This window comes from Chrysemys picta, chromosome 2, assembly GCF_011386835.1.
Source record: "Chrysemys picta bellii isolate R12L10 chromosome 2, ASM1138683v2, whole genome shotgun sequence".
NCBI lineage: Eukaryota > Metazoa > Chordata > Testudines > Emydidae > Chrysemys > Chrysemys picta.
This window is the reverse complement of record NC_088792.1, coordinates 25230-47782: the sequence shown is the minus strand read 5'-3', so window position 1 is coordinate 47782 and position 22553 is coordinate 25230. Positions and strand designations below refer to the sequence as shown.

Sequence of the window (22553 nt, the reverse complement as noted above, 5' to 3'; positions counted from 1 at the left end):
GTCCGTAGGTCTGTGAATGCTTCCTCTTCTGCGTCAGACCATCTCACCAGATCAGGTCCATGGGCTTTCACTAGGTCTGTCAGGGGGCTTGCCCTTGTGGCAAAGTGGGGGATAAATCGTCGGTAATACCCCACCACACCTAGAAATGCCCGGACTTGTTTCTTGCGACTTGGTCGGGGCCAATTTTGGATGGCCTCTAACTTGTTCACTTGGGGTTTTACCAGACCTTTTCTCACAATGTAGCCAAGATATTTGGCCTCTGTAAACCCTACAGTGCACTTGGCAGGGTTTGCTGTAAGGCCAGCTCGCCTGAAGGTATTGAGGACTGCCTCCACTTTCTCCAGGTGGGTTTCCCAGTCTGGGGCATGAATGACCACATCATCCAAGTAGGCAGCAGCATAACTGTTATGCAGGTGTAATAGCTTGTCCATGAGGCGTTGGAATGTAGCTGGGGCCCCATGTAGTCCAAAAGGGAGGACACTATATTGAAAAAGACCCTCTGGTGTAGAGAACGCAGTCTTTTCCTTTGCGTCTTCTGCAAGGGGAATCTGCCAGTACCCCTTTGTCAAGTCTAGGGTAGTCAAGTACCGGGCATTACCCAGACGGTCCACTAGCTCATCTATGCGAGGTATGGGGTACGCGTCGAACTGGGATACTTCGTTTAGTCGCCGGAAGTCATTGCAAAATCTTGTGGTGCCATCAGGTTTGGGCACCAGCACGATTGGGCTGGACCACTGATTATGGGATTCTTCGATGATCCCCAACTCCAGCATTTTTTTTACTTCTGCTTTTATTTCCTCTCTTTTTGCTGCTGGCACCCAATAGGGCCTCATTGTTACTCTCGCCCCAGGGTTCGTGACGATGTGATGATATGTCTTGGTTGTTCGACCCGGTTTTGTCGAGAACACATCTTGGTTCCGGAAGATCATCTCAGACACCTCATTCTTCTGGTCTGGTGTTAAATCGGGAGACACTCTCACCTGTTTGGAAGGCTTGTTCTTCTTCGAGTGCTTGCTCATATTGATTCCAATTAGGTGTGCGCGCGCTGCGTGCACGATCGTCGGAGAAATTTTCTACCCTAGCAACACCCGGTGGGTCGGCTGTGGAGCCCCCTGGAGTGGCGCCTTCATGGCGCTGGATATATATCCCAGCCGACCCAGCGCCCCCTCAGTTCCTTCTTACCGCCCCGACGGTCGTTGGAACTGTGGAGCGCGGCATAGCTGTTCTCCACTCTCCCTAGCTTATCCTGTTAATTCTATAGATAGTTCTAGTCATAGTTGTTACATAGTGTTAGATAGTTTTCATCTTCGTTAGTAGTTGTAGATAGTTAGCGGGGGTTAAGGGGGTTGTTTTTCCCCCTTTTTCCCCCCGGCGCATAGCTGGGCTCATGCCCAAGGCTCCTGGCTTTAAGCCATGCGCGTCCTGCGCTAAGCCTATGCCTACGAGTGACCCGCACGACTCATGTCTGAGGTGTCTAGGAGAGTCCCATCAGACAGACAAGTGCAAGCTCTGTAAGGCCTTCAGACCGAGAACCAAAAAGGAGCGGGACTTTAGGCTTAGGCAGCTCCTCATGGAGGCGGCACTTACCCCGGACCCTCCCTTGGTGCGCCCAGCCCCGGCACCGAGCGCCTCGGTGCGCAGCGCCCCTGTGGCACCGACCGGTACTCAGGGCCGGCTTTAGCAAGAGCAGGGCCCGATTCCTGGGGGCGGGGCTTGCTGCAAGCCCCGCCCCCAGGACCCGAGCCGCGCCGCGGGGAGGGGGGCGGCGGGGGGGGGACCCAAGCCGCGGGGAGGGGGGCGGCGGGGGGGGGGCCCAAGCCGCGCCGCGGGGGGGGGGACGGGGGGACCCGAGCCACGCCGCGCCGCGGGGGGGACGGGGGGACCCGAGCCGCGGGGGGAGGACGGGGGGACCCGAGCCGCGCCGCAGGACGGGGGGACGGGTGACCCGAGCCGCGCCGCGGAAGCCGCGCCGGGGGGGGGGGGGGAAATCCCAGCTGCGCCGCAGAAGCCGCGCCGGGGGGGGGTGGACCCGAGCCGCGGGGGCCGGGCTGGAGCCAAGCTGAGCCAGAGCCGCTGGGGCCTGCGGGAACGGGCCGCGCCTCCCCGAGCCCTTCTCCCGCCCCCCCCCCAGCTTACCTTGTGCTGCCGGCCCGCCCCTGCTTCGTCTCAGACTTCAGAAGCAGGGGAGGGGGCGGGGCGTTCAGGGGAGGGGAGGAGGGGCCGGGGAAGTGAGCTGGGGGCGGGGTGGACAGCTGCAGCGCGGGGCCCTCTTGGCGCGGGGCCCAATTCAGCCGAATCGGCCTAAAGCCGGCCCTGCCGGTACTGCACCGCGGGCAGAATCGGACAAGGCCTCACGGCACCGGCCTCCTTCGGCACCGCGCCCACCACAGGGGCCTCGGCGCCGTTCCCTGTCCCCGGGACACAAGAAATCCTGCAAGGCACAGAAGTCTGCTGTCCTGCAGACGCAGGCTCCCCCGGTGCAGGGGGTAGAGCCGCGTCCGCCTTTAGAGCGCCAGAAGCAAGTGCCTGCCACACCGTCGACTCTGGCACCGCGGCCATTGAGTCCGGTGCAGACTGGATCACCACCTCGGTCGGCGGTGGAGCCTTGTCTGCCATCCACTCCAGAGACCTTCGCGACGGCGAGAGACCTTATTGCTCTCACGGAACCGGCGCCATCCCAACCACCGGCACCGTCAGCTCCTCGCGTAGTGCAATCCAGGGGCAAGCCTGCCCTGGTACACCCGCTGTCTCAGGACGTGGACTCGCGGCACCGCTCCAGGTCTAGGAGCAGGTCCTGGCACCGCTCGCAGTCCCGGCGCCGAATATCACCTCGGCACCGGTCATACTCGCAGCCAAGATCCTCTTCACGGCACCGGTGTACGTCTCGGCACCGTCACGATCATCGGTACCGATCGGACTCAAGACGTAGTTCTCGGCACCGGTACGAGCGCCGCTCCACTTCGAGGGGCCGCTCCCGGTACCCTGTCTACTCGCGGTCGTCGTCTTCTAGGTCCAGATCCGGATCTCGGCACCGACATGGCCACCGGCACCGATCCCGGTACCGCTCACCGGCACCGTGCAGGGACCGATCGGCACCGTATCGTCCTGAGCCGATTCCGACGCGTTTGGCACCGCCTTGGCCCTCTAGATCAATGTCTCGCTCCTCTGACGGGGCCTCGAGATTGGCATACCCTCCTCAGGGTCAGGAGGCTGCGGCTGACTTGGGCCACTGGCAGGAGGTGGCGGAGGACCCTGCTCAGGGACCTGCGCACTGGTCGTTCTGGACCCCGTGGGCGTATCACCAGGTGCAAGGGGCTCCACCATAAGCCTCTCGCTCGGCATGCTCTGAGCCCAGGGTCCCGGAGGCCACCATCTCCCGTCCTCCCCCAGGGGGCATGGAGGCTCCAGTGCCTACACCACCTGAGGCCCTGGACCCAGGGGCAGGCGACGCTCCGCTCCAGGGACCCTTAGAGCAGGACCCTCCATTAGACCCCTTGCCACCTGAGGCATCCTCCTCATCTTCCCCACATGAGGCGGTGGTGGGCACAACGGCCTCGGGCCCGCCCCCGATAGATCGTCGTGCCCACCAGGACCTATTACGTAGGGTAGCACGTAATATGGATATCCAGGCGGAGGAGATAGTAGAGGTGCAGGACCCTGTAGTGAGCATCCTCTCGGCTGATGCCCCATCCAGAGTGGCATTACCTCTGATTCGGACAATTCAAGCTAATGCCACCTCAATATGGCAAACTCCTGCCTCTATTCCACCCACAGCCAGAGGGGTGGAAAGGAAGTACTTCGTCCCTTCCAAAGACTATGAGTACTTATATACTCATCCCCCTCCGTGTTCACTAGTGGTGTCATCGGTGAACACAAGAGAGCATCACGGCCAGCAGGCTGCAGCCCCCAAATCGAAGGATGCTAAGCGCTTCGATTTGTTCGGGCGCAAGGTATATTCAGCGGGAGGGCTGCAACTCAGAGCAGCAAACCAGCAGGCGCTCTTGAGCCGCTACAACTTTAATTCAGGGAACTCTATGGGGAAGTTTAAAGAGTTGGTTCCCCAGGACTCAAGGGAAGAGTTCGGGGCCCTAGTGGAGGAGGGTAAGAAGGTGGCGAGGACCTCCTTACAAGCCTCCCTGGACATAGCAGACTCGGCCGCCAGGACGCTGGCCTCAGGTATCGCCATGAGGCGAGTCTTCTGGCTCCAGGTCTCGGGCTTGCCTCCGGAACTGCAGCAGACCCTGCAGGATTTACCCTTTGAGGGCCATGGGCTCTTCTCGGAAAAGACGGACTCTCGGCTGCAGAGCCTCAAGGACTCAAGAACGATCATGCGCTCCCTGAGGATGCATGTCCCGGGGCCCCAGCACAGACCCTTTAGACCCCAGCCTCAAAGATTCTACCCTCCCCCACCTCGTCCGAGACAGGACTTCACCAGAAGGCGGGGCCGAGATGGTAGGCGAAGGTCGACCGGCCCTCATCCCAGTCAGAACCAGGGGCCGCCTAGGCCATCTTCAGGCCCTAGGCAAAACTTTTGAAGGTGCGGTCGAGGACGGCTCCCCCGCCACTACCCAGGATCCATCTCCTTCCTTTCGGGATCGCCTCTCCCGTTTCCACCGTGCTTGGTCCCTCATAACATCAGACCGTTGGGTCCTTCGCACAGTGGAGAGGGGATACTCTCTACAGTTTTCTTCGTTCCCTCCCCGTCCCTCTTCAGGGACCCTTCTCACGAGCATCTCCTTACACAGGAGGTTTTTGGGCTCCTCTCTATGGGGGCCGTAGAGGAGGTTCCACCAGAGTTAAGGGGCAGGGGGTTTTATTCCCACTACTTCCTGATCCCCAAGTCAAAAGGCGGTCTGCGACCCATTTTAGAATGGGTCGCAGACTCAACGAATTCATAGTAAAGTTGAAGTTCCGCATGATCTCTTTGGGGACTATTATCCCTTCCCTGGATCATGGGGACTGGTTCGCCGCCCTCGACATGAAGGACGCATATTTTCATATAGCGATCTATCCCCCTCACAGGCGCTTCCTTCGATTTGTGGTGAACAAGGTGCATTACCAATTTGCAGTCCTTCCCTTCGGCTTGTCCGCAGCTCCGAGAGTGTTCACAAAATGTATGGCTGTCGTGGCAGCATACCTTTGTCGGCAAGGGATACAGGTGTTCCCGTACTTGGACGATTGGCTGGTACGCGGCCGCACCAGAGAGCAAGTTCAAGCTCACGTCCGCGTAATAGTACAAACATTCCACCAGTTGGGCGTTCTGCTCAACAAAGAGAAGTCCACTCTAGAGCCAACCCAGAGGATAGAATTTATTGGGGCAGTCCTAGACTCCACACTGGCCCGAGCTCTTCTGCCAGACACTCGGTTTCGCACCATCGCGAACATCATCTACGGACTCCAGGCTTTCCCGATTACCACTGTAAGAACGTGTCTCGGTCTGTTGGGTCACATGGCCTCTTGTACTTATGTAACCAGACACGCCAGACTTCGACTTCGTCCGCTGCAGGCCTGGATATCGTCAACGTACCGCCCTCATCAACACAGCCTCAACATGGTTGTCACGGTCCCGACCTCGGTCCTGGCCTCTCTCACCTGGTGGCTGGACCGCAAGGCGGTTTGCGCGGGAGTGCCGTTCCACGCCCCTCAACCCTCCCTGCACCTGGTTACGGACGCCTCATCTCTAGGTTGGGGCGCTCACCTCGGGGGGCACCATACCCAAGGCCTGTGGACCGCATCCCAACTAGCTCTGCACATCAATGTTCAAGAGCTGATGGCGGTGCGCCTAGCCTGTCAGGCATTTCTCGGTCTCCTGCATGGCCGCTGCGTGTTAGTCCTCACCGACAACACCACGGCCATGTTTTACATCAACAAGCAAGGAGGAGCCCGCTCGTCGCCCCTATGCCAAGAGGCCATTCACCTGTGGGAGTTCTGCATCGCCCACTCGATACATCTCACGGCATCGTTCCTTCCTGGAGTCCAGAACACACTAGCGGACCGTCTCAGCAGGTCCTTCCAGACACACGAATGGTCAATTCGCCCGGACATCATCTATTCCATCTTCCAGAGGTGGGGATTTCCCCAGGTCGACCTGTTTGCATCTCGAGCCAACAGGAAGTGCCACGTGTTCTGCTCCCTACAAGGGCGAGCTCTGGGCTCTCTGTTGGACGCGTTCCTTCTAACCTGGAAAGAAAACCTGTTCTACGCTTTCCCTCCATTTCCACTGGTCCACAGGGTACTGCTCAAGCTACGCAGAGACCAGGCACGGGTAATTCTAGTCGCTCCAGCTTGGCCAAGGCAGCACTGGTACACCACACTGCTGGAGCTATCGGTTCAAACACCGATCACGCTTCCTTTGTGTCCAGATCTCATCTCTCAGGACCACGGCCAACTATGTCACCCCGACCTGCAATCGCTCCACCTCACAGCATGGGTGCTCCATGGCTGAATCGGACAGAGCGGCAATGATCGCATTCCGTCCAACAGATTCTGCTGGGAAGTAGAAAGCCCTCTACACGGGCCACTTACTTAGCCAAGTGGAAACGGTTCTCCTGTTGGTGTGAGGAGCGAGCCACGCCCCCCTTGCAGGCGCCTATTCCTCTTATTCTTGAATATCTCCTATCCCTAAAACAGCAAGGCTTGGCGATATCTTCGGTCAGGGTTCACCTGGCCGCTATTTCGGCGTTCCACCCAGGAGAACTCGCTTCCTCGGTCTTCTCTAACCCGATGGTCGTTAGATTCCTCAAGGGCTTAGACCGACTGTACCCACAGCAACGCCAGCCTGTTCCGACGTGGGATCTCAACCTGGTTCTCTCAAAGCTCACAGGGCCTCCGTTCGAGCCATTGGCTACCTGTTCACTCCTGTACTTATCTTGGAAGACAGCCTTCCTTGTAGCTATCACTTCAGCAAGACGTGTTTCTGAACTCAGGGCGCTTACGTCTGAGCCTCCATACACTGTGTTCAATAAGGACAAGGTGCAGCTTCGCCCCCACCCTGCCTTTCTTCCCAAGATAGTTTCACCTTTTCATGTGAACCAGGATATATTTCTCCCGGTCTTCCATCCTAAGCCACACGCTACTCGTCAAGACCAGCGTATGCATTCCTTGGATGTACGCAGGGCCCTGGTTTTCTATATTGACCATACTAAGCCATTTAGGAAGACGACACAACTCTTCGTTGCAGTGGCTGACCGGATGAAGGGCTCACCGGTCTCCTCACAGTGCCTGTCCTCTTGGATCACGTCCTGTATTTGTGCTTGCTACGACCTGGCCGGTGTCCCGACGCCGCGCCTCACCGCTCACTCCACGAGGGCCCAGGCCTCCTCGACTGCCTTCCTGGCTCAAATCCCGATCCAGGACATTTGTAGAGCTGCAGTTTGGTCGTCAGTCCACACATTTGCCGCTCACTATGCGCTGGTACAGCAATCCAGAGACGATGCTGCATTCGGATCAGCGGTTTTGCACACAGCAATGTCTCACTTCGACCCCACCACCTAGGTAAGGCTTGGGAGTCACCTAATTGGAATCGATATGAGCAAGCACTCGAAGAAGAAAAGACAGTTACTCACCTTTGTAACTGTTCTTCGAGATGTGTTGCTCATATCCATTCCAAACCCTCCCCCCTTCCCCGCTGTCGGAGTAGCCGGCAAGAAGGAACTGAGGGGGCGCTGGGTCGGCTGGGGTATATATCCAGCACCATGAAGGCGCCACTCCAGGGGGCTCCACAGCTGACCCACCGGGTGTTGCTAGGGTAGAAAATTTCTCCGACCATCGTGCACGCGGCGCGTGCACACCTAATTGGAATGGATATGAGCAACACATCTCGAAGAACAACAGTTACAAAGGTGAGTAACCGTCTTTTTTCCTGGGTTAGGTCTTTTTGGACCGTTGTGCATGCCAGGGTTTCAGAAGGTTAACGTGATAAATCTGTTCTTGTTTTCTGCGTCCTGGCTGCCTCACCTTGTAGGTTACTTCCCCCACGGGTTCAACCACCTCATAGGGCCCCTGCCATTGGGCCAGAAGCTTGCTTTCTGCTGTGGGTACCAACACCGTAACCCGATCCTCTGGTTGGAACTGTCGCACTTTTGCCTGGCGATTGTAATGGGTTCGCTGGGCCTCCTGTGCCTTCTCCAAATGTTCCCGTACAATAGGGGTAACCCGGGCTATCCGGTCTCGCATTTGCATTACATGCTGTATTATATTTCTCCCCTCATTGGGTTCCTCTTCCCAGATCTCTTTGGCGATATCTAGTATGCCACGGGGGTGACGCCCGTATAATAACTCGAAGGGGGAAAACCCAGTTGAGGCCTGAGGTACCTCCCGGATAGCGAATATAAGGTAGGGTAGTAGGGTGTCCCAATCCTTCCCGTCCTGACTTACCACCTTCCTTATCATAGCCTTGAGGGTTCGGTTAAACCTTTCTACCAACCCATCAGTCTGCGGATGGTAGACTGAAGTTCTCAGGGTATGTATATGGAGCAGCGTACAGAGGTCCTTCATTAGCTTCGACATAAATGGGGTTCCTTGGTCGGTTAATATCTCCCTCGGTAGCCCCATTCGGGCAAAGATCCCCACCAGCTCTTTGGCTATAGTTTTAGAGGCTGTGTTCCGTAGGGGGATGGCTTCTGGGTAGCGAGTAGCATAGTCCAAAACAACAAGTATATATTGGTGGCCCCGAGCCGTCTTCTCCAGGGGTCCCACTAGGTCCATGGCTGTTTGCTCGAAGGGGACCTCTATGATGGGAAGGGGTACTAAAGGTGCCCTCAAGTGGAGACTGGGACTGTGCAACTGACACTCTGGGCAGGAGGCACAGTACCTCCGCACTTCTTCATGTACTCCAGGCCCAAAGAACTGTCGTAGGACTCGTGCCAGGGTCTTCTCTACCCCCAAATACCCCCAAAAAAGATGACTATGAGCAAGACTTAATACAATGTTCTGGTGTTTTTGAGGTACTAGGATCTGCTGTACCTTCTTCCCCTATTCTGGTGCAACCCAGTATAAGAGATCCTTCTTCATTATGAAGTAGGGTCCTGGTCCCTGGGTTTTCCCTTCCACGGGGACCCCATCTATTTCAGTCACCTCCTTCCTAATGTTGTCATACCTTGGGTCTTCTGCCTGGTCCCGTCCAAAATTTCCTCTCCCAGGGCTAATCTGCCCACGATCTAGGGGCCCAGTCTCTGTTGCCTCTACTGATTCGGAAGCATTAGGGTGGGGGTCAGACTCAGCTGCTTCTCCCTCCTGCGTGGCCTCCTTTTCAGCTGCGCGGGTCCGCCTACCTACAAGAGCGACCCTCTGGCTTTGGGTCAGTATTCGGGTTCCCAAGGCCTTAGCTGCCCTTCTTTCCCTTTTTGTCTTTCTACCCTGTCTGGGAGTGGAGAACAAATCTGGGGATATTTCAGAGAAGATTGGGGTTTGACAGTCTGCTGTGGATGCCTCACCAATTTTAGGGTCCCCATCTTACTGGGAGTAAGTTTCCAAACCCTGGGAAGTCCCTCCCTATGAGCACCGGGTATGGGAGTTTAGGGACTACACCTGCTGCTACCTCAGTAGTGGTCCCTTGGATCTCAATTTTTACTGGGATGGTGGGGTAGTAACTAACTGTCCCATGGACACATGTTATCCCCGTACGTTTAGCCTGCAGCAGCTGACTACGCTTCACGAGCTTCCCTGAGATAAGCGTGATAGCACTCCCTGAATCAACCAGTGCCATGGTTCCTACCCCATTTAGTTTCACTGATCTGGTATACATATGTGGGGTTAGTGAGACCCCCACAAGGTGGATTAGGGAGCATGGCTCTGCCCAGTTCCCCAAGTTACACTGCATAGGCTCCTCAGCATTGGGACACTGTGCAGCTATGTGTCCCCACTCCATGCAGGCATAACATCTGTATGGAGCCCTAGGCGTTCCCCGGTCTCTTGGTTTGGGCAGTCTAACATCACGATCCTCTTTTCCCTCAGTGCTCCGACTCTTTGTGGCCTCTGATGGGCCTTCTGCCTCTCTCTTTTTCCACCTGAGCCCTCCTGGTGGCCCAGTCACCCGAACTTTAGGGCTTGGTGCTGCTAGTTTAACCTGGGGTGCCTCTTCCTTAACTGGTCGGGTCAGCTCCCTAGCTGTCCTTCGCCTCTCTACCAGGGCAACAACCTCGTCATAGGTGGAGGGTTCGTTCTGGCTTACCCAGGCATGAAGGTCTGGTGGTAGTCCCCTCATGTATCGGTCGATGACCAGAACTGCTAGTATCTCTTCCGGACTCCGGGACTCTGTTTGCAACCACTTTCATGCGAGATGGATGAGGTCATACAATTGGGACCGCGGGGTTTTGTCTTCCTGGTACCTCCAACCGTGATACTGCTGGGCCCGCACTGCTGTCGTTACCCCAGATCTGGCCAGGATCTCTGCTTTCAGCTGGGGCTTCTTCAGGCAGCCTCTTCAGGCAGATCATGGTAGGCCTTCTGGGCCTCCCCACACAGGAATGGGGCAAGGATGCCAGACCACTGATCTCGAGGCCAGGCCTCCCGTAGGGCTGTCCTCTCAAAGGCCAGAAGGTATGCCTCTACATCATCCTCCCGTGTCATTTTCTGCAGCCAATGGCTGGCCCGTATGAGCCGCGTCCCATCATGGCTGCGATTCAGCTCTGTAAGGGACTTTACCTGGTTTACCAGTTCCCGCAACATAGCTCGGTCTTGAGCAGCCTGGTCCATCAGCAGGCGATTAGTCTCTTGCTGCAGCTGCACTGCCTCCTGTTGGGCGGCTGCCTGGACACGGGTAGCCTCCTGCTGGGCTGCCGTAGCTTGTATCAGTGCCCGCGCTACGTCATCCATTGTGGTGAAAAAAATAAACCCTCTCCTTTTTTTTTTTTTTTTTAATCACCCTCCTTCTTCCGCCGCGCTGCGCACCCCAAGATCCCATCCCTGACAGCAGTGTGACAAAGTTCCTCCTCTATCTTGGTGGGTCCTGCGCTTATTGGCGGATTTTCTTGCCTCAGAGATTCACCATGTGGGTTGGAGAACAGCCCAGAGACCTTCCCCTCTGGAAGAACCCACAGTCTAGGTCAATTGGGAGGTTTGGGGGAAACCCGGGCTTGCCCTCTACTCCGGGTACCTCCGACCGTGATACTGCTGGGCCCGCACTGGGTCTGTCACACCAGACATAGAGAATTACAGTAGTTAAGCCTAGAAGTTACAAAAGGGTGGATCACAATCTGATGGGATAGGGCAAATCATCTGGCCAGCTGCAGATGGAAGCTGATGTTTTTTGCCACTGTGGCTATTTGGGTATCTAGGTGCCATGCAGAGTCTGAGAGGATCCCAAGGCTACAGACCAGATTAACAATCCAGGGGAAGATACTTTTAGTGTGTGGGGTTGTTATAAAGGAGGAAAGTTCTTCAAAGCCCTTAATGTAAAAGTTCAGTTTGCTGAATAGCCACTGATTATTACAACTTCTAAAAGAGTTCAGTGTATGGGGAGAAATGGTCCCTGCTCCAAAGAGCACACAAGGTAGTTAAAAACAAGATTGAACAAGTGATGTGACAGACGATAGAAGAGAGGATGCAATGGAGTCAGGTGGTTTGCAATGTGGCAACGTGAATAAGTAGAATATTCCAAACCATATTCATTACTTTTTAAAGATCCTCTACTTTTTTCTGTTCTTAAGTGGCCTCTGTTTGTTTTTTAAAGTTCTTAAACCTCTTGCTGTTTCTGGTTATTATAATATATAATAATAGAGGAAATGTTAATACACCCCCCTCCATGGGCATGTTGGGCAGCAGCTGAATATAGGGGCCCTTGTGGTTCCACTTTGTGAGGTGGAGGAAGGCAGAATTCAAGGAGCTGTGAACTATGGCAGATTAAATTCAGTGTAGATAAATGCAAAGTAATACATATTGGGAAAAATAATCCCACCTATACGTACAAAATGGTGGGGTCTAAATTAGCTGTCTCTCAAGAAAGAGATCTTGACAGCATCATGAATAGTTCTCTGAAAACAATGTGAAGCAGCAGTAAAAAAATCTAACCAAATGTTAGAAACCATTAGGAAACATAATAAAACAGAAAATATCATAATGCCACTATATAAATTCATATTATACCCACAGGTTGAATACTGTGTGCAGTTCTGGATACCCCAACTCCAGAATGATATAATTGGAAAAGGTGCTGAGAAACAATTAAGGGTATGGGAGCTGCGGGAAGCGGTACAGGCTGGGCCACCGCTTCCCGCAGCTCTTATTGGCTTGGAATGGTGAACTGCAGCCACTGGGAGCTGCGAGTGGCCATACCTGTGGAAGCTCAGGTAAACAAAGTGTCTTGCGGCCCGCCAGGGGCTTACCCTGAACAAGCCGCGAACCAAGTTTGGGAACCAATGGACTATATTGACATAGATTCGAAGGCCAGAAGGGACCCTTCTGATCATTTAGTCTGACCTACTACATAAGAATAAGAACGTAAGAATGCCCATACTGGGTCAGACCAATTGTATGTCTAGGCCACTATTCCATCTTCTGACAGTGGCCAATGTCAGGTGTTTCAAAGAGAGTGAAAAGAAAAGGGCAATTATCAAGTGATCCATTCCTTTTTGTCCAGTCAGAGGTTTAGGGTACCATGAGCATGGAATAGCATCCCTGATCATCTTGACTAATTGCCATTAATGGACCTATCCTCCATGAACTAATCTAATTCTTTTTTGAACCCCATTGCATAACACAAGCCATAGAATTTACCCTAAATAATTCCTATTTGAACTATAGGAGGTCTTTTAGAAAAACATCTAATCTTTGATTTAAAAATTGCCAGTGATGGAGAATCTACCACAACCTTGGGTAGATTGTTCCAGTGATTAATTACCCTCACTGTTAAAAATGTACACCTTATTTCCAGTCTGAATTTGTCTAGTTTCAAGTTGCAGCTATTGGATCTTATTATATCTTTCTTTGATTAATCAGCCCATTATCAAATATTTGTTCCATATGTAGGTAATTATAGACTGTGATCTAGTCACACCTTGACCTTCTAACATTATAATGAGCTGTTTGCTCCAGCTGCTAGACTAAAACAGGGATGCTGCCCACCCCATCAGCATCCAGCCAGACTGGTAAGTGACTTCGGAATTTATGAGGAAAGCAGTATTACCATAAAGAGTGCCCGGGGGGGCAGAGCTAGAGATAAGCTTTCAGAATTACCTGACTTTTGAGCCCTTGATTTCTCACCTTCCTGTTCAATTGCAAGGTAGTTTTTTTCCCCAGGGATATTAACAAACCTTTCACCTTGTTTAGATCTTCGACTGTCCACGGCTAAAATTTTCCGAAATTCCTCAGAGACTCACTAATCTGCTGCTGCCTCCAGACCCCATAGTTATAAACCACATCATCAGGTAAGTGTGCCAGCCAGCCCAGCACTTCCTGAATTTCCCACCGCAAAGGAAGTATGAACCATTTCCCTCTTTGCCCCACAGATGCTGTTGCTAACCAGTCCTCCATTTTCTGTCGAACCCTGATAGATTATTTTTATCTGGGATACTTCCACAGACCCCATTATTCTAGTATCTGGGTGCCTCAAGAACTTTCATGTATTTATTCTCACAACCCCCTCCCTTCCCTTAGGAAATGTTGTTATCCCCATATTACAGATGGGAAGTTGAAGTACAGAAAGACTAAGTGTTTTTCCCAAAGTCAAAGAAGATGTAAGTAGTGGAGCAGGGAGTTGAATATGTCTCTCACTAGTCCTTGGCTAGCACCCTAAACACTGGACCATCTGTTCTTTCTAAAAAGGTACCTTTTTATCCCCTGCAACACATCCTGCTGGAATACTGAGCTTTCCCCAAAGCCAGCACTCCTGGAAAGAGACTGGAGTATCTGGGAGCTCCCATCCTGCCCTGCTCCCTACAGTGCCTCCTACTAGGAGATGCTGGGACTGTAGCATCTGTGAGTGCCACAGAAGAAGCTCTGTTATGCCCATTCCTTCCTAGTTAGGTCTAGAAGAAGTCTCAGCAGATTCTGCTAAAAACATGGACCCAAATGGGCCTAACACTTAGAGTGGAATTCAAGGTTCTGTTATCTTCTCCATAGTGTTGACCCCAATGACCAGAAAAAGACAGCGTGTTATGACATCGATGTGGAAGTTGAAGATCCTTTAAAAGGACAAATGAGTAGCTTTCTCCTCTCAACAGCCAATCAGCAGGAGATCACAGCACTGGACAACAAGGTACTGGCACAAGAGTGAAGGATTTAAAGTATCATGGAGCATGGTATATGTGAATATGCAGTATGAGGGGCATGGAGTCACATGCTACACTCTATGAGAATGCAGTCTGAGCTGGGTACGTTGTCACAGGGCATGCTCTATGGGAATGGATATTCATAGATTTTTAAGGCCAGAAGGGACTGTTAGATTATCTAGTGTGACAGACCCAGACCAGTGGGGTACAGGAGTCTGGTAGAGGGCAAATATATTGGTCACTGGATGAGTAGTTTTCTGTTCCCTGAGTGACCAGAGCAGGGGTTGCACGAGAGTAATCAGGAACCTGCTAGAACCAGTTAAGGCAGGCAGGCTAATTAGAGCCAATTAAGAAGAATTGGAGCCAATTAAGAAGAAGCTGCTAGAATCAATTAAGGCAGCCTAATCAGGGCACCTGGGTTTTAAAAAGGAGCTCACGTCAGTTTGTGGTGTGAGTGTGAGGAGCTGGGAGCAAGAGGCGCAAGGAACTGAGAGTGAGAGGGTGTGCTGCTGGAGGACTGAGGAGCACAAGCGTTATCAGACACCAGGAGGAAGGTCCTGTGGTGAGAATAAGGAAGGTGTTTGGAGGAGGCCATGGGGAAGTAGCCCAGGGAGTTGTAGCTGTCATGCAGCTATTACAGGAGGGACTATAGACAGCTGCAGTCCACAGGGCCCTGGGCTGGAACCCGGAGTAGTGGGCGAGTCTGGGTTCCCCACAAACCTCCCAATTGACCTGGACTTTAGGTTCTTCCAGAGGGGAAGGTCTCTGGGCTGGTCCCCAACCCACATGGTGAATCTCTGAGGCAAGAAAATCCGCCAATAAGCGCAGGACCCACCAAGATAGAGGAGGAACTTTGTCACACTAGTTTGACTTCCTCTTTAACGCGGGCCATAGAATTTCACCCAGTTACCTTTATATGGAGCCCAATAATGTGTGTTTGACTGAAAAATACCTTCTAGAAAGGCATCTCATCTTGATTTAAAGACATCAAGAGATAGAGAATCCACCACTTCCCTTGCTGGTTTGTTACAATAGTTAATAACTCTCCCTATGAAAAATTTGAGCCTTACTTCTAATTTGATTTTGTCTGGCTTTAACTTCCAGCCATTCATTCTTGTTCTGCTTTCTGCACTAGACTAAAAAGCTCCTTACTACCTGGTATTGTCTCGCCATGAAGGTACTCATATCATAATGAAGTCAACTTTTGATCTTCTTTTTAATAAGATAAACAGATTGAGCTCTTTAAATCTCTCATGTAAAGCGTTTTTTTTTCCAGTCCTCAAATCATTTTTGTGGCTCTTTTCTGTACCCTCTCCAATTTTATATCTTTTTTAAAATGTGGATACCAGAACTGGATAAAGTAATCACCTCCTGTAGCAGTGAGACTCACCAGCGTGGTGCCTCCTGCTGGTGATCCTGGGAATTAGCTCGACTTCAGCCCGGAGCGCCCTCTGCAGGCTGGTGGCTCACCTGCCTTGGGCCCCACCCGTACCCTGGTGCCCTTTACCTTGGGGTTCTGCCCCTGCAGTACACCCACTCTCTGGGTCTGCCCTCCCATGGGAACCCCCAACCCTCTATCTTGCCTCAGTGGCTACTGCCAGTCATCATCTAGCCCCCCCCACTCACTGGGGAAGACTGCAGTCTGTAAACCATTCATCACTGGCAAGGGGGTTTGGACCTGCTGCCTTTGCCTAACCCCAGGCTACACCTCTGCAGCCCCAGTACCTCTGTAGGCCTTGCACAGAGCCTGCAGCCTGGGGAGTTGCCAGGCTGGATCTCCCCAGCTCCTCTTGCCTTTCCCCAGCACTACTCTACTCAGGTCCCCTTCTCTCCCAGGCAGTCAGGTCCTGCTTTCTCTACAGCTAGAGAGAGACTGACTTGGCTCCTGGCTCATAGCCCTTTTATAGGGCCAGCTGTGGTCTGATTGGGGCGTGGCCCCAGGTGTGGCTGCTTCCCCAATCAGCCTAGCCTTTTCTCTCAGGAGCAGGGTATCTGCCCCACTTCACCTCCCTACTTCAGTTCACTACTCACTGTTTATACATCCAGGGATTGCATTGGTCCTTTTCCCCACAGTATTGTATTAGGAACACATGTTGAGGAATTTGTCCATTATAATCCCTAGATCTTTTTCAGTCAAGGTTATCCAAAATACAGCCCCCCATTCTGTAGGAATGGCCCGTGTTCTTTGTTCCTAGATGTACAGGAACTCCTCACTTAAAGTTGTCCCAGTTAACGTTGTTTCGATGTTAAGTTGCTGATCAATTAGGGAACATGCTCGTTTAAAGTTGTGAAATGCTCCCTTCTAACGTCATTTGGCAGCCGCCTGTTTTGTCCATTGCTTGCAGGAAGAGCAGCCCATTGCAGCTAGCTGGTGGGTGGCTGGAACCAGGGTGGACCAGCAGCCCCCCTATCAGCTCCCCCTATCAGCTCCCCACTCCCCTAAGTTCCCTGTGCAGCAGCTGTCCCTCCCCCCACTGCCATGTGCTGCTCCTGCCCTCTGCCTTGGAACTGCTCCCAGAGACTCCTGCTTGCTGTATGGGTGAAGTGGGGGGCTAATGTCAGGGTGTCTCCCCCTCCCCCCGCTCCTGCACCCCACCTACCCCATCTTCCATAGAACAGGGGGACACACGATGAGCTTCTAGGCAGTAGCTGCAGTCTCAGGTCTCAGCAAGCTGGTTTAATTAACAAGGCAGTGTACTTAAGCCTGGGGTCAGCTACTTAAAGGGGAAATGCGCATTTTTTCTCTCATACACAGGGTGTGTGTCTCTGTCTGCCCTCCCTCCTTTCCTGCTGCCTTGTAGAGTGTTGTGAGAGTTAACCCTTGAGGGCTCAGTCAATTGCTACCCTGTTTCCCCGAAAATAAGACATCCTCCGAAAATAAGGCCTACTTACAGTTTTGCCTCTCGTTGTAATATAAGGCATCCCCCCGATAATAAGACCTCCCCGATAATAAGGCATCCACCGATAATAAGGCATTTTTCATTTCTGAAAAATAAGACATCCCCTGAAAATAAGACCTAGCGCATCTTTGGGAGCAAAAATTAATATAAGACACTGTCTTATTTTCGGGGAAACAGGGTAGTTCATTTAGCAATAAGGCATTCCCTGGGAAATATTCCACCCTCTGACTCCTCCACCTCAACCAAGCTTCACAATCATCATCACTGTGTACCAGTATTAAATTGTTTGTTTAAAACTTATGCTGAGTGTGCGTGTGTGTGTGTGTGTGTGTGTGTATATATATATATATATATATATATATATATATATATATATGTCTGTTGTCTGGTGAAAAAAATTTCCCTGGAACCTAACCCCCTCATTTACATTAATTCATATGGGGAAATTGGATTCACTTAACATTGTTTCGCTTAAAGTCGCATTTTTCAGGAACATAACTACAACGTTAAGTGAGAAGTTCCTGTATAACCTTACGTATGACTGCTGTAGAATACATTTTGTATGAATGGTCCCAGCTTATCAAATGATTCAGATTGCTCTGTATGACTGCCCAGTCCTCGTAATTATTTATCAGTGTGGGTTTCATTGATATTGTATACTGCAGGTTTTTTTACTCAGACTATCGTGAGGTACTAACTCAAACACCTTACAAAGGTCTAAGTATATTACATCTATCCAGTTACCTTATCAACCAATTTGCAATTTTTTCAAAAATGAAGTCAGAGTTGTTTGGCAAGAGTTATTTTCTACCGAACTATGCTGATTGGCATTAATTATATTCCCATTTTTTATAGATTGAATCCTGTATCAGTTTTCCCATTATTTTGCCTGAGATTGTTGTCAGGCTAACTCTCTTATAATTACGTGGGTCATCCCACTTGCATTTTTGAATATTGGCATGATATATCTGCAATCTTCTGGAATTTCCCCAATATTTCAAGATTTATTGAAAATTATCATTAGTGGGACAGAGGTATCCTCAGACAACTCTTTTAGGACTTTTGGGTGCAAGTAATCTATACCAGTTGATTTAAAAATGTTTATTCCTAGCAGATATTGTTTAACATCCTCCCTAGTTACTAATGGTCTGAAAAGTAGTTCATCATGTGATATGAGAACATCATTCTGCTTCTTTCCAGATATGGAACAGAGGTAAGGGGTCAGCTTGTTTTTTAACTTTAACATCAGGAATGTCAAGTCAGATTTCTCTTGATTTTGCTGGAGGACTTTCTGAGGAAAGGAGGTGTTTAAGGGCTTATCTACACATAAAAAAGTGTACCACTTTAACTATACTGATGTAATTACAGCTGTACAACTGCAAAGGGTGAATGCAGCTATATCAGTATACAGGTGCTAATTCTCATAAACTATTCCAGTGTAATAAGCACCTTTATGCCAGAAAACTGTGCCACACTAGAGTTTCTTCAGGTCTGTTAGCAACAAGAAGAAAGTCAAGGAAAGTGTGGGCCCCTTACTGAAAGAGGGAGGCAACCTAGTGACAGAGGATGTGGAAAAAGCTAATGTATTCAATGGGTTTTTTGCCTCTGTTTTCACGAACAAGGTCAGCTCCCAGACTACTGCACTGGGCAGCACAGCATGGGGAGGAGGCCCTCTGTGGAGAAAGAAGTGGTTCGGGACTATTTAGAAAAGCTGGACGAGCACAAGTCCATGGGGCCGAATGCGCTGCATCCAAGGGTGCTAAAGGAGTTGGCGGATGTGATTGCAGAGCCATTGGCCATTATCTTTGAAAACTCATGGTGATGGGGGGAGGTCCCGGATGACTGGAAAAAGGCTAATGTAGTGTCTGTTTTTAAGAAAGGGAAGAGGGAGGATCGGGGAACTACAGGCCAGTCAGCCTCACGTCAGTCCCTGGAAAAATCATGCAGCAGGTCCTCAAGGAATCAATTCTGAAGCACTTAGAGGAGAGGAAAGTGATCAGGAATAGTCAGCATGGATTCACCAAGGGCAAGTCGTGCCTGACTAACCTAATTGCCTTCTATGATGAGATAACTGGCTCTGTGGATGAGGGGAAAGCAGTGGACGTGTTATTCCTTGACTTTAGCAAAGCTTTTGATACGGTCTCCCACAGTATTCTTGCCAGCAAGTTAAAGAAGTATGGGCTGGATGAATGGACTATAAGGTGGATAGAAAGCTGGCTAGATCGTTGGGCTCAACGGGTAGTGATCAATGGCTCCATGTCTAGTTCGCAGCTGATATCAAGCGGAGTGCCCCAAGGGTCGGTCCTGGGACCGGTTTTGTTCAATATCTACATTAACAATCTAGAGGATGGCACGGACTGCACCCTCGGCAAGTTTGCAGATGACACTAAACTGGGAGGAGTGGTAGATACGCTGGAGGGTAGGCATAGGATACAAAGGGACCTAGACAAATTAGAGGATTGGGCCAAAAGAAATCTGAGACTCCTGCACTTAGGACAGAAGAATCCCATGCACTGCTACAGACTAGGGACCGAATGGCTAGGCAGCAGTTCTGCAGAAAAGGACCTAGAGGTTACAGTGGACGAGAAGCTGGATATGAGTCGACAGTGTGCCCTCGTTGCCAAGAAGGCTAACGGCATTTTGGGCTGTATAAGTAGGGGCATTGCCAGCAGATCAAAGGATGTGATCATTTCCCTCTATTCGACATTGGTGAGGCCTCATCTGGAGTTCTGTGTCCAGTTTTGGGCCCCACACTAGAAGAAGGATGTAGAAAAATTGGAAAGGGTCCAGCGGAGGGCAACAAAAATGATTAGGAGGCTGGAGCACATGACTTATGAGGAGAGCCTGAGGGAACTGGGATTGTTTAGTTTGCAGAAGAGAAGAATGAGGAGGGATTTGATAGCTGCTTTCAACTACCTGAAAAGGGGTTCCAAAGAGGATGGCTCTAAACTGTTCTCAGTGGTAGCAGATGACAGAACAAGGAATAATGGTCTCAAGTTGCAGTCGGGGAGGTTTAGGTTGGATATTAGGAAAAACTTTTTCACTAGGAGGGTGGTGAAGCACTGAAATGGGTTACCTAGGGAGGTGGTGGAAACTCGTTCCTTAGCCCTAGTCTACACTGGGAGTGGGTGGATTCAACCTAAGATTTGCAACTTCAGCTATGCGAATAGCGTAGCTGAAGTTGGTGTATCTTAGGTCGATTTACCTGGCCATGAGGATGGTGGCGAGTCGACCGCTGCCACTCCCCCGTCGACTTCCGCTTGCTAGCTGGAGTTCCGGAGTCGACAGGGTGCGCGTTCAGGGATCGATTTATCCGTGTCTAGATGAGAGGTGATAAATCGATCACCGATAGATTGATCCCTACCCGCCGATCCTGTGGGTAGTGAAGACCTGCCCTTAGAGGTTTTTAAGGTCAGGCTTGACAAAGCCCTGGCTGGGATGATTTAATTGGGGATTGCTCCTGCTTTGAGCAGGGGGTTGCCAGCATAGCAATGTTGGTTATGGGTGTGACAAGCTTGAATGCATATCAACATCCTCGAGCTCAGAGAAGTCCATCTTGCCTGCTAAGCCTTTCTAAACTACCTCCATTCCCGCCATGTCCAAATACTGTCAGACAACATAACGACAGTCATCTATATAAACAGGGCAGCACCAGATCCCCCTCTCTGCGTGTGGAAGCCGTCCAGCTGTGGAACTGGTGCCTCCAGCATCAAATCACCCTCCATGCGGTACACTTCTTAACACCAGCAACTCTGTGGGAGAGCAATACACCGGTGCACAGACAATCCAGGAAGTTTTTGGAAAGTGTAGGGGACAATTTCCTGGTGCAAGTGCTGGAGGAACCAACTAGGGGCAGAGTTTTTCTTGACCTGCTGCTCACAAACAGGGAAGAATTAGTAGGGGAAGCAAAAGTGGATGGGAATCTGGGAGGCAGTGACCATGAGATGGTCGAGTTCAGGATCCTGACACAAGGAAGAAAGGAGAGCAGCAGAATACGGACCCTGGACTTCAGAAAAGCAGACTTTGACTCCCTCAGGGAACAGATGGGCAGGATCCCCTGGGAGAATAACATGAAGGGCAAAGGGGTCCAGGAGAGCTGGCTGTATTTTAAAGAATCCTTATTGCGGTTGCAGGAACAAACCATCCCGATGTGTAGAAAGAATAGTAAATATGGCAGGCGACCAGCTTGGCTAAACAGTGAAATCCTTGCTGATCTTAAACACAAAAAAGAAGCTTACAAGAAGTGGAAGATTGGACAAATGACCAGGGAGGAGTATAAAAATATTGCTCAGGCATGCAGGAGTGAAATCAGGAAGGCCAAATCACATTTGGAGATGCAGCTAGCAAGAGATGTTAAGAGTAACAAGAAGGGTTTCTTCAGGTATGTTAGCAACAAGAAGAAAGTCAAGGAAAGTGTGGGCCCCTTACTGAATGAGGGAGGCAACCTAGTGACCGAGGATGTGGAAAAAGCTAATGTACTCAATGATTTTTTTGCCTCTGTCTTCACGAACAAGGTCAGCTCCCAGAGTGCTGCACTGGGCAGCACAATATGGGGAGAAGGTGACCAGCCCTCTGTGGAGAAAGAAGTGGTTCAGGACTATTTAGACAAACTGGACGTGCACAAGTCCATGGGGCCGGATGCGCTGCATCCGAGGGTGCTAAAGGAGTTGGCGGATGAGATTGCAGAGCCATTGGCCATTATTTTTGAAAACTCATGGCGATCGGGGGAGGTCCCGGATGACTGGAAAAAGGCTAATGTAGTGCCCATCTTTAAAAAAGGGAAGAAGGAGGATCCGGGGATGAGTCAGCCTCATCTCAGTCCCTGGAAAAATCATGGAGCAGATCCTCAAAGAATCAATTATGAAACACTTAGAGGAGAAGAAAGTGATCAGGAACAGTCAGCATGGATTCACCAAGGGGAAGTCATGCCTGACTAACCTAATTGCCTTCTATGATGAGATAACTGGCTCTGTGGATGAGGTGAAACCAGGGGATGTGTTATTCCTTGACTTTAGCAAAGCTTTTGATACGGTCTCCCACAGTATTCTTGCCGCCAAGTTAAAGAAGTATGGGCTGGATGAATGGACTGTAAGGTGGATAGAAAGCTGGCTAGATCGTTGGGCTCAACGGGTAGTGATCAATGGCTCCATGTCTAGTTGGCAGCCGGTTTCAAGCGGAGTGCCCCAAGGGACGGTCTTGGGGCCGGTTTTGTTTAATATCTTTATACATGATCTGGAAGATGGTGTAGACTGCACTTCCAGCAAGTTTGCAGATGACACTCAACTAGGATGCATGTTAGATACACTAGAGGGTAGGGATCGGATACAAAGGGACCTAGACAAATTAGAAGATTGGGCCAAAAAAAACATGATGAGGTTCAACAAGGACAAGTGCAGAGTCCTGCACTTAGGACGGAAGAATCCCATGCACTGCTACAGACTAGGGA

At 51.1% G+C, this 22553-nt stretch overlaps 1 protein-coding gene across 15 annotated transcripts in view; it reads left to right on the top strand.

Moving 5' to 3' along the window:
• Positions 1 to 22553, top strand: part of SMARCD3 (SWI/SNF related, matrix associated, actin dependent regulator of chromatin, subfamily d, member 3) — a 235408-nt gene that overhangs the window by 188220 nt on the left and 24635 nt on the right. For all 15 annotated transcript variants that reach the window (XM_065582496.1, XM_065582501.1, XM_065582502.1 and 12 more), the window contains 2 exons: positions 13267 to 13364; positions 14059 to 14194. In XM_065582496.1, the coding sequence (XP_065438568.1) occupies positions 13267 to 13364; positions 14059 to 14194 (234 nt within the window). The remainder of the gene's footprint in view (positions 1 to 13266; positions 13365 to 14058; positions 14195 to 22553) is intronic.